The sequence below is a fragment of the Ranitomeya imitator genome, chromosome 1 (genome assembly GCF_032444005.1).
Source record: "Ranitomeya imitator isolate aRanImi1 chromosome 1, aRanImi1.pri, whole genome shotgun sequence".
In the NCBI taxonomy this organism is placed as follows: domain Eukaryota; kingdom Metazoa; phylum Chordata; class Amphibia; order Anura; family Dendrobatidae; genus Ranitomeya; species Ranitomeya imitator.
The window spans coordinates 1,082,153,503-1,082,171,582 of record NC_091282.1 but is presented as its reverse complement, the minus strand read 5'-3'; the positions used below and the strand labels follow the sequence as shown (position 1 = coordinate 1,082,171,582).

At 50.3% G+C, this 18,080-nt stretch overlaps 1 protein-coding gene across 1 annotated transcript in view; it reads right to left on the bottom strand.

The window, feature by feature from the left end:
• Window positions 1–12,899, bottom strand: part of SAP30 (Sin3A associated protein 30) — a 35,814-nt gene extending 22,915 nt beyond the window's left edge. The window contains exon 1 of the mRNA XM_069744239.1: window positions 12,573–12,899. Coding sequence (XP_069600340.1) covers window positions 12,573–12,809 — 237 coding nt within the window. The 5' untranslated portion in view covers window positions 12,810–12,899. The remainder of the gene's footprint in view (window positions 1–12,572) is intronic.
• Between the last annotated feature and the right edge of the window lie 5,181 nt (window positions 12,900–18,080).

The window sequence follows — 18,080 nt, the reverse complement described above, 5'->3', positions numbered from 1 at the left end:
CTAAATCGATAAGTCTGCAGTCACTGTGTGATTGTAGACTCATAAATCCACCCCAGAACACGCACTGAATGCATTCGACGATTTCTGAGCTGGGAATGGCGGGTAAGTACGCGTCATGTATACTCCCGGACAGGGCCCATATGTGTTATGTATACTCCCGGACAGGGTCCGTATGTGTTATGCATACTCCCGGGCAGGGCCCATATGTGTTATGCATACTCCCGGACAGGGCCCGTATGTGTTATGCATACTCCCGGGCAGGGTCCGTATGTGTTATGTATACTCCCGGACAGGGTCCGTATGTGTTATGTATACTCCCGGACAGGGTCCTTATGTGTTATGTATACTCCCGGGCAGGGTCCGTATGTGTTATGTATACTCCCGGGCAGGGTCCGTATGTGTTATGTATACTCCCGGACAGGGCCCATATGTGTTATGCATACTCCCGGGCAGGGTCCGTATGTGTTATGTATACTCCCGGACAGGGCCCGTATGTGTTATGCATACTCCCGGGCAGGGTCCGTATGTGTTATGCATACTCCCGGGCAGGGTCCGTATGCGTTATGCATACTCCCGGGCAGGGTCCGTATGCGTTATGCATACTCCCGGGCAGGGTCCGTATGTGTTATGCATACTCCCGGACAGGGTCCGTATGTGTTATGCATACTCCCGGGCAGGGTCCGTATGTGTTATGTATACTCCCGGGCAGGGTCCGTATGTGTTATGCATACTCCCGGGCAGGGTCCGTATGTGTTATGTATACTCCCGGGCAGGGTCCGTATGTGTTATGTATACTCCCGGGCAGGGTCCGTATGTGTTATGCATACTCCCGGGCAGGGTCCGTATGTGTTATGCATACTCCCGGGCAGGGTCCGTATGTGTTATGTATACTCCTGGGCAGGGTCCGTATGTGTTATGTATACTCCCGGGCAGGGTCCGTATGTGTTATGTATACTCCCGGACGGGTCCGTATGTGTTATGCATACTCCCGGGCAGGGTCCGTATGTGTTATGCATACTCCCGGGCAGGGTCCGTATGTGTTATGCATACTCCCGGGTCGGGCCCGTATGTGTTATGCATACTCCCGGACAGGGTCCGTATGTGTTATGCATACTCCCGGGCAGGGTCCGTATGTGTTATGCATACTCCCGGACAGGGTCCGTATGTGTTATGCATACTCCCGGGCAGGGTCCGTATGTGTTATGTATACTCCCGGGCAGGGTCCGTATGTGTTATGCATACTCCCGGGCAGGGTCCGTATGTGTTATGTATACTCCCGGGCAGGGTCCGTATGTGTTATGCATACTCCCGGGTCGGGCCCGTATGTGTTATGCATACTCCCGGGCAGGGTCCGTATGTGTTATGTATACTCCCGGGCAGGGTCCGTATGTGTTATGTATACTCCCGGGCAGGGTCCGTATGTGTTATGTATACTCCCGGACAGGGTCCGTATGTGTTATGTATACTCCTGGGCAGGGTCCGTATGTGTTATGCATACTCCCGGGCAGGGTCCGTATGTGTTATGTATACTCCCGGGCAGGGTCCGTATGTGTTATGTATACTCCCGGACAGGGTCCGTATGTGTTATGTATACTCCTGGGCAGGGTCCGTATGTGTTATGCATACTCCTGGGCCGGGCCCGTATGTGTTATGCATACCCCCAGGCAGAGCTCGTCTAGATTGGATAACCCCATTATTGCAGTGTTTTACCAATCATGATTACACTGTAAATCATGAACCCTTAGTAGGACTCAAAAATAAATCTGGCCATGCTCTGATGACCTGATAGTTTATAATAGAATTGGTCACCGCGTTGCAGCTATAATACTTCCAGCCTTCAGGGAAGGATTTCTGCAGGAATTTGGAGTGGCGGAATTTTTGACCATTCATTGAGGAGAGGATTAGTGAGGTCAGATGCTGATGCTGGAGAAGAGGGGCCGGGCTAGTTGAAAGTAGACTATTTAGTAGGTAGGAAGGTTCCTTGGACTGACTTGTTACAAGGGGGCCTCCTTCTACAGTAGCACATTGAAATTCAGGGAGCTCTCCAGGAGCCATTCTTATACAAATGTCAGTAGAGGCAGATCCCATGCTAGGGGCTGGATTTTATGCATCTGTGACAAAGGGTTGGGTGTCCCAAATACTATTGTATAAGCCAGCCCTGGGATCACACAACATACCGGGTACAAGTATGTATAAGGGGAGTGTATTGTTACCATACAGCTCCAAACAAAGCAATTATTCTGCTTGTCTACAGAGCAACACAGGGAGGAAGTAAATGCAAAGCAGTGCAATCAAAATCATTTAGGAAAAAGACTACAAAGGCATCAGTATTAATCACGGCCACAGGACAAATTAAGGCCATTCTGGTGGCACCAGAGGTGTAGCTCCTACAACTTGTAAGGGGGCCAAAGGCCTCGGGATAAGGCGGCCTTGTGAATATAAAGTGTATTATTAGCATTTAGGCAAGCGTGATTGTCACTGTCCTGCCGACATGGGAAAGGAAGGCAGAGGCCCCGCATAATAGTCTGGAAGCCTCCATGCACTGACACTTGGGAGATCCAAAGAAACCTAACAGTCTGACTACAAAAATAAGGTGTCAACACAGTTCACATGATGCAAAGCGGTTTTTTGCTGCTATTTTAAAAAGTTTGGTAAAAATCCTCCCATGTTACCACCTTTTCAGGGAATCACGGCCAAAAACACAAAGCATATACATTGTGTGAACACACGTTCCCACGGTTAGTAACTGATGATGAAGACTTTCTGCCTCTATTAGGTCAATTTGGGTCATTGTGTTTTTTAGGCTACAGTTTTTCTCTCTTTTTGTTATATCATAACGCTGCTTTGTTTGTGATACTTCCGGGTATTCAGCTTTGACAAAACTCTACTGATACAGCCGTGTGCATTTTTGATATAGTACATGCTGAAACGCACTAAAAGTCACGTGGGTTTCTTACCTGCGGATTTTCTGCATCTAATGTAATTCCAAGGAGGAAATCTGCACATGAAACTCAGTGTAATCACGAGATACTGACATGTCGCAGATTTCAGGCATGGGTCAGTTTATGCTGAGTATATGAGATTTCTAGAAATCCCATCCAGCCCATTACAGGCCAAGGTGTTGCTTGCTGCTTTGGAGGAAGTGGCCCCTCACCTATCGGGCCCCTGGGGGGCTGCACAATAGTATGTCCACCCCCGGCCTCTTTCCATTATCTTTTCTTGTATGAAAAAAAAAAACAGATCATTTTTAATCAGAGAGCTGGATCTAATTTTAAGTATTTTTTTGTCTACGTGTCCATTTTTTAACATTAGCATGGAATCTGATTTAAAATAAAATTCCATCCAGTAAAGCACGGACAGCACTCAGATGGCACATGGCTGGCGTACAAGTGACATTCGTTTCTTTGTATCTGACCATAATGAGTATGTCTATCAGAAAAAACACGGACATACAAGTACGGGCAATACAGACATCTGGGTGATGGACAGGCCCGGCCGACGGTCATGTCTGGGCAATATCACATCGACATCTCCGATTTCAGAGAGATACGTCGCCACCAGACACGTCGGCCGATGGCTTTCTGATGGAGAACACAGGAGTGATTGCCGGATGAGGGCACCTATGTAGGGGAGAGCGGGCGGCCGGGCATCAGAGGGGCACTGTGGCCCTTAGCGCCTGCTAGAATCACCTGACAGCGGCGGATCTTCCCAGAGGACGGGCCTAGTGATCTGCCCCCCATACACATCAGACGGCTGGCCGATGAGCTCCCATATGTGGGGCTTTTATTAGAAGGTTGGGTATTTATGTGGCATGTACTGCAGCGGGCACAGGACCATCCCGCTCAGCCACCAGGGATTTCAGAGCATATCCACATAGAGCCCATAGGATGCCACAAACCAGCGGCCGTGGGCGCAGTCTGGGAAAAAGCTGGGCTGGTGGCAGCTTTGCAGCTGGACAACAACTGCATTCTGCACACTCCATAATACTAGAACCAAGTCCTTCAACGGCCATGATCTTACAACAGCCAACTTCTGCCACACCGACAAGGACTACAACTCCCAGGAGTGTGGGAATAACGCGACACACGGCCGTGCATGTCTGCCCTGCTGAGCCCCAGCACACACTGCATGTGCCGCAGTAACCGCTGGCTGCTCACAGGGAACAATAGCGTCCAGTCACCTGTGCGGCCATCATCGCACGTCACACCTCGGGGTCACAGCTCAGCTGCACGCCGGCCGCCTGCGCCATCCCCCGGACACAACACGTGTGTGAGCACAGACAGCTGCCTCCGATGCCGCCACCTGGTCCACAGAGCCACGGGACAGCACCGGCCACACACGGGGCAGCACCCGCCACTGCTGCTGGGCGACATGGCACCGGGGCTCACCGACCGAAACGGACCACATGCAATGTACAGCAATGGTGTCTGCAGAGAAGTGTGTGCGTATCCCCCGTGTGTGTACACACCCTAGTATGGATATATAGTGTATACAGGGGGTAGAGCAGTATACACATAGCATGAGCACAATATACTGTATACATGTAGTGTGTATAGGGGGGTACACCAGTATACACCTAGCATGAGCACAGTATATGTATGTAATGTGTATGGAAGACTATACATTATATGTACACACACACACTAAGGTGATACCAATATACACCTAGCATGAGAACAGTATACTGTATGTAGTGTATACGGAGGCTACACCTGTATACATGTGTAGTATGAGCTTAGAATATATATGTGTATGTACGGTATACACGTGCAGCATGAGTATAGTGTGTGTGTGTGTATATATATCTATAATATAACGCTGGGAGCGTCACTCTGTCCGAAGCCTCTATAGACTGCGCAAGCGCAAGCGCCGGCGCAGTCTGGGCCTCACAGAGCGATGCTCCCGGGAGATCGCGGTGTGCGTTCACACTGAACACACACCGCAATCTCCACCGCAGAAGCAGGGACCGCCAGGAGGGTGAGTATCGGCCTATATTCACCTGTCCCTGTTCCATCGCTGAGCGGCGCCATCTTCCCGGTCTTCGGTCTGTGGCCTTCAGTTCAGAGGGCGCGATGACGCGCTTAATGCGCGCCGGCGCCGCCCTCTGACTGAACAGTCACAGCCAGGAGACCGGGAAGATGGCGGCGCTCAGCGATGGAACGCCGGACAGGTGAGTATAGTAAGTGCTGGGGGGGCCTGAGCTGGCGGCGATACCGGCACCTGACCCCCACAGCGCGCCGGTGTCCCCGCCTGCTCAGGCCCCCCAGCACTCGGCGCCGAGCGGGTCAGAGGCAGTATGGGGACGCAGGATGCAGCAGCACATAACAGTATGGGGACGCAGGATGGAGCAGGACATAAGGATGGGGACGCAGGATGGAGCAGCACATAAGGATGGGGACGCAGGATGGAGCAGCACATAAGGATGGGGACGCAGGATGGAGCAGGACATAAGGATGGGGACGCAGGATGGAGCAGGACATAAGGATGGGGACGCAGGATGGAGCAGCACATAAGGATGGGGACGCAGGATGGAGCAGCACATAAGGATGGGGACGTAGGATGGAGCAGCACGTAAGGATGGGGACGCAGGATGGAGCAGGACATAAGGATGGGGACGCAGGATGCAGCAGCACATAACAGTATGGGGACGCAGGATGGAGCTGGACATAAGGATGGGGATGCAGGATGGAGCAGCACATAACAGTATGGGGACGCAGGATGGGGACGCAGGATGGAGCAGGACATAAGGATGGGGACGCAGGATGGAGCAGGACATAAGGATGGGGACGCAGGATGGAGCAGCACATAAGGATGGGGACGCAGGATGGAGCAGCACATAAGGATGGGGACGCAGGATGGAGCAGCACATAAGGATGGGGACGCAGGATGGAGCAGCACATAAGGATGGGGACGCAGGATGGAGCAGGACATAAGGATGGGGACGCAGGATGCAGCAGCACATAACAGTATGGGGACGCAGGATGGAGCAGGACATAAGGATGGGGACGCAGGATGGAGCAGGACATAAGGATGGGGACGCAGGATGGAGCAGCACATAAGGATGGGGACGCAGGATGGAGCAGCACATAACAGTATGGGGACGCAGGATGGAGCAGGACATAAGGATGGGGACGCAGGATGGAGCAGCACATGACAGGATGGGGACGCAGGATGGAGCAGCGCATGACAGGATGGGGACGCAGGATGGAGCAGCACATGACAGGATGGGGACGCAGGATGGAGCAGCGCATGACAGGATGGGGACGCAGGATGGAGCAGCACATACCATGATGGAGACAATATACCAATATAAATGCTTGCCACCCGGGCGTAGAACGGGTTCAATAGCTAGTATATATATATATATATATATATATATATATATATATATATATATATATATATATGTCATGTGTATGTACAGTATACACGTGTGTAGCATGAGCACAGTATATGTCTTGTGTATGTACAGTATATGCCATGTGTATGTACAGTATACGTGTGCAGCACGAGCACAGTATATGTCTTGTGTATGTACAGTATATGTCATGTGTATGTACAGTATACACGTGTAGCAAGAGCACAGTATATGTCATGTGTATGTACAGTATATGTCATGTGTATGTACAGTATACACGTGTAGCAAGAGCACAGTATATGTCATGTGTATGTACAGTATATGTCATGTGTATGTACAGTATACGTGTGTAGCACGAGCACAGTATATGTCATGTGTATGTACAGTATATGTCATGTGTATGTACAGTATACACGTGTGTAGCATGAGCACAGTATATGTCATGTGTATGTACAGTATATGTCATGTGTATGTACAGTATACATGTGTAGCACGAGCACAGTATATGTCTTGTGTATGTACAGTATATGTCATGTGTATGTACAGTATACGTGTGTAGCACAAGCACAGTATATGTCATGTGTATGTAAAGTATATGTCATGTGTATGTACAGTATACGTGTGTAGCACGAGCACAGTATATGTCTTGTGTATGTACAGTATATGTCATGTGTATGTACAGTATACACGTGTAGCAAGAGCACAGTATATGTCATGTGTATGTACAGTATATGTCATGTGTATGTACAGTATACGTGTGTAGCACGAGCACAGTATATGTCATGTGTATGTACAGTATATGTCATGTGTATGTACAGTATATGTCATGTGTATGTACAGTATACGTGTGTAGCACGAGCACAGTATATGTCATGTGTATGTACAGTATATGTCATGTGTATGTACAGTATACGTGTGTAGCACGAGCACAGTATATGTCATGTGTATGTACAGTATATGTCATGTGTATGTACAGTATACGTGTGTAGCACGAGCACAGTATATGTCATGTGTATGTACAGTATATGTCATGTGTATGTACAGTATATGTCATGTGTATGTACAGTATACGTGTGTAGCACGAGCACAGTATATGTCATGTGTATGTACAGTATATGTCATGTGTATGTACAGTATACATGTGTAGCACGAGCACAGTATATGTCTTGTGTATGTACAGTATATGTCATGTGTATGTACAGTATACGTGTGTAGCACGAGCACAGTATATGTCTTGTGTATGTACAGTATATGTCATGTGTATGTACAGTATACACGTGTAGCACGAGCACAGTATATGTCATGTGTATGTACAGTATACACGTATAGTATGAGTACTGTATATACAGTATATATGTCATGTGTATGTACAGTATACACGTATAGTATGAGTACTGTATATACAGTATATATGTCATGTGTATGTACAGTATACACGTGGATTTGCAGCAGTTTTCCATGCGGTGTACAGTATCATGTAAACCTATGGAAAACCAAATCCGCAGTGCACATGCTGCAGAAAATTCCATGCAGAAACGCAGCAGCTTATTTTCCGCAGCATGTCAATTCTTTGTGCGGAATCTGCAGCGTTTTACACCTGCTCCATAATTGAAATCCGCAGGTGTAAAAACACAGGTGAAATCCGCACAAAAACTGCACTGCAAAATCCGCACAGAAAAATCCGCTACGTGTACACATACCCTAATGTTTTCATTTCCTGTTCTGTCCAGATGTCACCATATCCCAGAATTCCAAGCGGAGGAAGTTCTCCGACCACCATATTGGGACACCCAAGTGATGCGTGTCTCAATATGGAAACTGATGCTGGAACCAACCTGTACCACCAGCAGAACACCGTACGCACCACACACTCACACACACGCCGCCGGGATCACCCAAATGATTCACTGACTTCCGCCATATTTGTACAGGAGGAATGCATGCGCAGTTTTAATGTGATCGCCACTATCTGTCTGCACAAAGATGGCGGGGGTCTGATTTACTGCGCCTGTGTGAATTCCACCCAGGTGCAGTGAATCATTCGGCTGATCCCGGCAGCAGATGCGTGATGTGTCTACAGGCAGAGGAAGCCGGTCACATTAAAATGGACACTGTCACCTGAATTTGGAGGGAACAATCTTCAGCCATGGAGGCGGGGTTTTTGATTCACCCTTTCCTTACCCGCTGGCTGCAATATTGGATTGCAGTTCATTCTCTGTCCTCCGTAGTAAATGCCTGCACAATGCAATCTTGCCTTGCCCAGGCGTGTACTATGGAGGACAGAGAATGAACTTCAATCCAATATTGCAGCCAGCATGCAGCCAGCGGGTAAGGAAAGGGTGAATCAAAAACCCCAAAATCCCGCCTCCATGGCTGAAGATTGTTCCCTCCAAATTCAGGTGACCGTGTCCCTTTAAAGGGGTTTTCCCACGAACGAAAGTTCATTTTAAAAATTGACTGTGTCTGACCGTGTAAAAAGCATACCACATCTCCTGGGCAGGGGAGGAAGCAAAAGACAATACTGACATTACAGCAGGAGATTCATTTTGTGAGGTAAAATATTTCACTGACTGTTTTTAAAAAATATTTTACCTCACAAAATGTTATCTCCTGCTGTAATGTCAGTATTGTCTTTGAGGGGAGATCACAGCACAGGAAGGAGAGAGACAGCAGACGGGGGATAGCACATGGGGTAGACAGGTCAAAAAAAGAGAGCACAGATGGGAGAAGTCAGCACATGGGGAAAGATAGTGGATAGGTGGGTGAGCACATGGGAGGGGGGAGTCCCCATCCCCACAGTCCCTATTGCCTTTATACACTTGCTTTGGCAAAACTGATGTGTATTTGGTCCTGCCAATAAAGCTTCTTTGAATCTTGAGATTCTCAATGCTGCAAAGCCAGCCCCCAGCGTGACATTACCTCGATAGCATCGGGCCTCCATCTAGTTCTTATATAAACACGAGCTGCCTGCACTGTGAATTGTACCAGGATAATTACAGTCATCAAAATCTTTTCTAGCTTCCAAAAACTTAAAGGCGTCTGGAAAAAGTGCCCTATTTTTACAGTCTGTCCTGGAATTTCTGGACAATTGGCAACTCTAACTCCCGTCACACCTGCACTGTGGGTGCTCCCCATCACTCCACCGTGGGTGCTCACACACTGTGGGTACTCCCGTCACTCCAGAACTGTGGTTACTCCTGTACTGTGGGTGCCCCCTCACTCCCGCACTGTTCGTACTCCTGTACTGTGGGTACTCACATCACTCCCGCACTGTGGGTGCTCCTCTCAAACCTGCATTGTGGGTGCTCCCATCACTCCCACACTGTGGGTGCCCCTGCACTGTGGGTGCTCCCCTCATTCCTGCACTGTGGGTACTCCCATCACTCCCACACTGTGGGTGCTCCCGTCACTCCCGCACTGTGGGTGCCCCGGTACTGTGGGTGCTTCCGTCACACCCGCACTGTGGGTACTCCCCTCACTCCCGCACTGTGGGTGCCCCGGTACTGTGGGTGCTCCCGTCACTCGGGCACTGTGGGTACTCCCCTCACTCCCGGTACTGTGGGTGCTCCCGTCACTCCCGCACTGTGGGTACTCCCCTCACTCCCGCACTGTGGGTACTCCCCTCACTCCCGGTACTGTGGGTGCTCCCGTCACTCCCGCACTGTGGGTACTCCCCTCACTCCCGCACTGTGGGTGGTCCCGTCACTCCCGCACTGTGGGTGCCCCCGTCACTCCCGCACTGTGGGTGCCCCGGTACTGTGGGTGCTCCCGTCACTCCCGCACTGTGGGTGCTCCCCTCACTCCCGGTACTGTGGGTGCCCCCGTCACTCCCGCACTGTGGGTACTCCCCTCACTCTCGCACTGTGGGTGCTCCCCTCACTCCCGCACTGTGGGTACTCCCCTCACTCCCGGTACTGTGGGTGCTCCCGTCACTCCCGCACTGTGGGTACTCCCCTCACTCCCGGTACTGTGGGTGCCCCGGTACTGTGGGTGCCCCGGTACTGTGGGTGCTCCCCTCACTCCCGCACTGTGGGTACTCCCCTCACTCCCGCACTGTGGGTACTCCCCTCACTCCCGGTACTGTGGGTGCTCCCCTCACTCCCGCACTGTGGGTACTCCCCTCACTCCCGCACTGTGGGTACTCCCCTCACTCCTGCACTGTGGGTGCTCCCGTCACTCCCGCACTGTGGGTGCCCCGGTACTGTGGGTGCTCCCCTCACTCCCGCACTGTGGGTGCTCCCGTCACTCCTGCACTGTGGGTGCCCCGGTACTGTGGGTGCTCCCCTCACTCCCGCACTGTGGGTGCCCCGGTACTGTGGGTGCTCCCCTCACTCCCGGTACTGTGGGTGCCCCCGTCACTCCCGCACTGTGGGTGCCCCCGTCACTCCCGCACTGTGGGTGCCCCGGTACTGTGGGTGCTCCCCTCACTCCCGCACTGTGGGTGCCCCGGTACTGTGGGTGCTCCCCTCACTCCCGCACTGTGGGTGCCCCGGTACTGTGGGTGCTCTCCTCACTCCCGCACTGTGGGTGCTCCCGTCACTCCCGCACTGTGGGTGCCCCGGTACTGTGGGTGCTCTCCTCACTCCCGCACTGTGGGTGCTCCCGTCACTCCCGCACTGTGGGTGCCCCGGTACTGTGGGTGCTCCCCTCACTCCCGCACTGTGGGTGCCCCGGTACTGTGGGTGCTCCCCTCACTCCCGCACTGTGGGTGCCCCGGTACTGTGGGTGCTCTCCTCACTCCCGCACTGTGGGTGCTCCCCTCACTCCCGGTACTGTGGGTGCTCCCGTCACTCCCGCACTGTGGGTGCCCCCGTCACTCCCGCACTGTGGGTACTCCCCTCACTCTCGCACTGTGGGTACTCCCCTCACTCCCGCACTGTGGGTGCTCCCCTCACTCCCGCACTGTGGGTGCCCCGGTACTGTGGGTGCTCCCCTCACTCCCGGTACTGTGGGTGCCCCCGTCACTCCCGCACTGTGGGTGCCCCCGTCACTCCCGCACTGTGGGTGCCCCGGTACTGTGGGTGCTCCCCTCACTCCCGCACTGTGGGTGCCCCGGTACTGTGGGTGCTCCCCTCACTCCCGCACTGTGGGTGCCCCGGTACTGTGGGTGCTCTCCTCACTCCCGCACTGTGGGTGCTCCCGCCACTCCCGCACTGTGGGTGCCCCGGTACTGTGGGTGCTCTCCTCACTCCCGCACTGTGGGTGCTCCCGTCACTCCCGCACTGTGGGTGCCCCGGTACTGTGGGTGCTCCCCTCACTCCCGCACTGTGGGTGCCCCGGTACTGTGGGTGCTCCGGTACTGTGGGTGCTCTCCTCACTCCCGCACTGTGGGTGCTCCCCTCACTCCCGGTACTGTGGGTGCTCCCGTCACTCCCGCACTGTGGGTGCCCCCGTCACTCCCGCACTGTGGGTACTCCCCTCACTCTCGCACTGTGGGTACTCCCCTCACTCCCGCACTGTGGGTGCTCCCCTCACTCCCGGTACTGTGGGTGCCCCCGTCACTCCCGCACTGTGGGTGCTCCCGTCACTCCCGCACTGTGGGTTCTCCCCTCACTCCCGCACTGTGGGTGCCCCGGTACTGTGGGTGCCCCGGTACTGTGGGTGCCCCCGTCACTCCCGCACTGTGGGTACTCCCCTCACTCTCGCACTGTGGGTACTCCCCTCACTCCCGCACTGTGGGTGCTCCCCTCACTCCCGGTACTGTGGGTGCCCCCGTCACTCCCGCACTGTGGGTGCTCCCGTCACTCCCGCACTGTGGGTGCCCCGGTACTGTGGGTGCCCCGGTACTGTGGGTGCCCCGGTACTGTGGGTACTCCCCTCACTCTCGCACTGTGGGTACTCCCCTCACTCCCGCACTGTGGGTACTCCCCGTCACTCCCGCACTGTGGGTGCTCCCCTCACTCCCGCACTGTGGGTGCTCCCCTCACTCCCGCACTGTGGGTGCTCCCCTCACTCCCGCACTGTGGGTGCTCCCCTCACTCCCGCACTATGGGTGCCCCGGTACTGTGGGTGCTCCCGTCACTCCTGCAGTGCAGTGATTGTTGTTGTTCCTCCCCACTCCCGGCCCCAGGTCTCCATTGCAGGCAGATGAGCGCTGCACTAATCCCAAACTCCGGACTATACTCCCGCACAGGACCCGGCTCTCCGCGCAGCGCCCCCATGCGGGCACACAGTGGGCAGCCGGTACCACATGTAAACAACCAGCAGCACTTACTGTCTTGTCCAGGTCGATCTTGACTTTCTTTTGGGAAATGCTCTTCTGGATCCTCTTGCTGAAGCTGGCATTGCCCGCGGGCCGGGTGCACCTCTCACCCTCGTCCCGCAGACAGCACAGCTGCCCGTTCAGGGGACCCAGCGCCACAGACGGGACCGGGGGGGTTGCGGCAGCTGCAGGGGAGGTCACCTCCCCCCCACTATCCCGGTGCAAGTCCTCGGTGGGGAAGCCGTTCATGGTGTGCAGTGCGGCAGCGCTCAGTCACCGCGTACCTGGCATGTGTACAGTCACTGCGCTCCGGTGCATTACATTCAGCGCAAGGTTACACAGGCCCCGCCCTCTGTCCGTGCAGGCCCCGCCCCTTACAAACTGCAACACTGCTCGCACTGAATAACAAACTTGTGCCCGGCTGTCCTGCGGCTGTGTGCTCGGCGAGTGCGGGAGCCGTCAGCACCGGACCCCAGCACCGGACCCCAGGCCTCCAGCAGGCGGCGGCCCATGGCCTCAGAACCATGCAGGACTCTAGTCACACAATGCACTCATTGCTTTCATCCCTGTTCTTTTCACAACATGGTGCCATGCTCATTTATGGCAGAAGCTGCCACACCAGGGGTCACTTGTCCGCTATGTGGTAACAGGGGGTCAGACACTTGTCATAGCTCCTGTCAGCGGACCGAAAACTGGCACATTTTACTGTGATGGTTTGCAGGTGCCATGTCTCATTGGTAGAGCCCCTGAGGTAGCAGAACCCCCATAAGTGACCCCATTACCCAAACTACGCCTCTCCGTGGATTCACCTAGGGGTGCAGTGGTCATATTCATGCCACAGGTGGGTCACAGACTTTTATACCATTGTGCAGTGAAGAAATAATACATTTATACAACATATGTGGCTGTACACAGGCTCTGACTGGCCCATAGGGGAGCAGGAATCCCCCGATGGGCCCCGTGCAGACATGGCCCCCAACCCCACTGTATAGGCAGTGCAGAAAAAGCCACATCTCATCATTTACCAAACTACCCAGTTTATTATTATAAACAGGTTTAGGTAAATCTGCTAGCGAGGCTAAGGTAATATTTGCATGTAGGTGGAAAGTGTCCCCTCAAAGTCAATGTCACTGGTGGGCCCTTGGCACGCCAGTCCGACACTGGCTGTACAGTACTGTTTGCCCACACAATGAGACTCGGGAGGGACGGAGTGCTATTTTACTCTTGGAGAACAAATAGTCATGGAATAGTTTGCAGACTCCATGTACAGCACGGTGGTGCAGTGGTTAGCACAGCAGTGCTGGAGTTGTGGGTTCTAATCCCACCCAGGACAACATCTGCAAAGAGTTTGCGTGGGTTTCCTCTGGGTACTCCAGTTTCCTCCCACATTCCATTTATTCCCTGAGTAAACATATAAGGACTTGTATATGTGCGGCTAATGCAGCCCTGCTGTATAGCGATAAGGAGATTCCTGGAGCAGACATGCTCACTGACACGGAGCCTACTGCTCATCAGGAGCATGCCCAGGCATTGTAAGGAAGTCATACAGGCACATGGAGGCCACACACACTACTAAGCATCATTTCCTTGTCTTGAGGCATTGCCACTGAAGTTGGATCAGCCTGTAACTTCCTTTTTGAACATTGATTTTGAGCATCATTCCAACTCCAGACCTCCGTTGGATATTAGTTGTGATTTACATTGATAATTTTTAGGTTTTATTGTTCTCAACACATTCCACTATGTAATGAATAAAGATTTACAACTGGAATATTTCATTCAGTGATATCTAGGATGTGGGATTTTAGTGTTCCCTTTATTTTTTTGAGCAGTGTATTATATGGAAGGCAATGTGGGGCCCATTATATATTACTGTAGATGGAAGGCAATGTGGGATCATTACGTTATATGGAAGGCAATGTGGAGACATTACATTATATGGAAGGCAATGTGGGACCATTACATTATATGGAAGGCAATGTGGGGCCCATTATGTTATATATGAGGTAATGTGGGGCCCTTACATTATATGTAAGGCAATGTGGGACCATTACATTATATGGAAGGCAATGTGGGGCCCATTATGTTATACTAGATGGCAGCCCGATTCTAAAGAATCGGGAGTCTAGAATCCATATATACTTTATTTATTCAAATGTAAGAATAATACAATTAATAAATAATAGTAAGAAAGAACAAAAATAATAGGCAGTATATGGAGAAAACACCAAACAAAAGTTCAAAATTGGTGTGAAAATGTCACTGAACCACTTCACAACTAAATATATATAGTTTTGGTAAATGGTATTATCATTTTTTTGACGAAATTCGGCAGGAGCTTGAAGAGCAACGTCACTGGGCCCGCCTCCACGCAGTAGAAACTTGCTGTGAGGTAAAAATTCAAAAATCACACCAAAATGGCAGGCGGAGTGTGTCACAGTACGGCACGTTTCTGATTGGTCGCTCGCAGCAGGCGGCAACCAATCAGACACTGGACACTGTTGACGTCACTTATCTCCGGACATTAGCTCCGGACATTATCTCCGCACATTAGCTCCGGACATTAGCTCCGGACATTAGCTCCGGACAAAGCCACGGAAGTTGGCACAAATTGCAGGAAGTAGTATTCTAGGCAATTATATATTAGATATGAGGTAATGTGGGGCCCTTACATTATATGGAAGCCAATGTGGGACCATTACATTATATGGAAGGCAATGTGGGGCCCACTATATATTACTGTAGATGGAAGGCAATGTGGGATCATTACATTATATGGAAGGCAATGTGGGGACATTACATTATATGGAAGGCAATGTGGGGACATTACATTATATGGAAGGCAATGTGGGACCCATTATGTTATATATGAGGTAATGTGGGGCCCTTACATTATATGGAAGGCAATGTGGGATCATTACATTATATGGAAGGCAATGTGGGATCATTACATTATATGGAAGGCAATGTGGGGCCCATTATGTTATATATGAGGTAATGTGGGGCCCATTACATTATATGGAAGGCAATGTGGGACCATTACATTATATGGAAGGCAATGTGGGGCCCATTACATTATATGGAAGGCAATGTGGGGCCCTTACATTATATGGAAAGCAATGTGGGATCATTACATTATATGGAAGGCAATGTGGGACCATTACATTATATGGAAGGCAATGTGGGGCCCTTACATTATATGGAAGGCAATGTGGGGCCCTTACATTATATGGAAGGCAATGTGGGATCATTACATTATATGGAAGGCAATGTGGGACCATTACATTATATGGAAGGCAATGTGGAGCCATTACATTATATGGAAGGCAATGTGGGGCCCATTATGTTATATATGAGGTAATGTGGGGCCATTACATTATATGGAAGGCTATGTGGGACCATTACATTATATGGAAGGCAATGTGGGACCATTACATTAAATGGAAGGCAAAGTGGGGCCATTACATTATATGGAAGACAATGTGAGGCCATAACATTTTATGGAAGGCAATGTGGAGCCATTACATTATATGGAAGGCAATGTGGGGCCCATTATATTATATGGAAGGTAATGTGGGGCCCTTACATTATATGGAAGGCTATGTGGGGCCCTTACATTATATGGGAGGCTATGAGGGGCCATTACATTATATGGAAGGCAACGTGGGGCCATTACATTATATGGAAGGCAATGTGGAGCCATTACATTATATAGAAGGCAATGTGGGGCCCATTATATTATATGGAAGGTAATGTGGGGCCCTTACATTATATGGAAGGCAATGTGGGGCCCTTACATTATATGTGAGGCTATGAGGGGCCATTACATTATATGGAAGGCAATGTGGGGCCATTACATTATATGGAAAGCAATGTGGGGCTTATTATATTATATAGAGGACTATGTGGGGGACATTATATTATGTGGAAGGCAATGTGGGGTCCATTATACTATATGGTAGGCATTGTGAGGCACATTATATTATATGGAAGGCAAATGTGGAGCCCAATATATTATATGGAAGGATATGTTTGCCATTACATTATATTGAAGGCATTGTGGGACTCAGTATATTATATGGAGGGCAATATGGGGGTCATTATATTATATGGAGGGCTATGTGAGGCCATTATATTATATGGAAGGCTATGTGGGAACCATTATACTATAAGGGAGATTATGTGGAGCCATTTTACTGTTTGGAGATCTATGTGGGGGCCATTATACTATTTGAAGGACCATGTGGGGGTCAATACACTGTTTGGATGACTATGTGGGGGCCATTATCCTGTTTAGAGGTATATGTGGGGGCCATTATACCGTTTGAAGGGCTATGTGTGGGCATCATACTTTATGGACGTGATGAAATCTAGGGCTTCAAAGGGGTAAAATTACTCTGTAAGAGTAGGAAAGTTGTTAGATATGCTCTTTTGTGCTCCATCAAATTTTTTTTGTGGGGTAGGGAGGCGAGGATTGAAACTCCTACTATGGGGCCCCATGATTTCTATGTACACCCCTGTTCACACTGCTGAAAATCAGATACAGCATATTGATGGAAAAATACACATCTGAATGAGGCCTAATCCATACAAAAATAATGTAGATTTGTAAAGCATGGCTTGGTAAATATGTTCAGTATGAATGCTATTATATTAAGTGCAATAATGCCAGAAATTGATATACCCTAGTATATTATTGGCTTGGGAGGTTCAGAGAAGAAGCATTTTGAAGATGAAATGCAATCAGATAAGCGTTTAGCAACAATGTACAACTATCCTAATGGGTTATGAAAGGAGATTCTCCTCTTCCTCACTTATTTGTCAGATGACAGAGAGACCACAAAGAAAGTAATAGCAAGCCATGGGTCATCAGTATCGATGACTCTCTATAGTCATTGAACTCCAAACTCTACCGTATTAAGCGCTCTGGATTACATATTCACAGAAAAATATTGTGTGGTATAATTTAGCAAATTCCGCACACAAGTCATTCAGGAAGGTTTCAGTCCTTTAGAGTTGACACTATTATTGAATATACAGTTTATCATTGCAGTCTGCTTGGGGCAGCGGAAAACTACAAAATAAGAGACAGCAGGCGACCGAGATCCATTGTTTACATAATTAGCAAATAAGGCAAAAAAAATAGAACAGCCAAGTCATTATATCAGTGTGCTCAGATCCTCGGAATAGACACCCACAAACACATTTCTGCTCTTAAAATTTAGTACACAAAAGTAATTTTCCAAAATGCGCCATGGTACCTCCAACACTTAACGAGGACCTGTCCTGTTATAGGTGCAGGCTGATCTACATGGTATAAAGCAGGAGGAAACTGGTTTAAAGTTTTATGAGGAAAGATTAATTGCAAAATATTTTATTCTTTGAAATCCTTGCTTATTCTGCGTTTAACAGTCTAGCGGGATCAAAGGGAATCTGTCTCCAAGCTTTTGCTATGTAATCTGAGAGCAACATGAGGGACAAAGACCCTGATTCCAGTGTCACTAACTAAGCTGTGTTTTA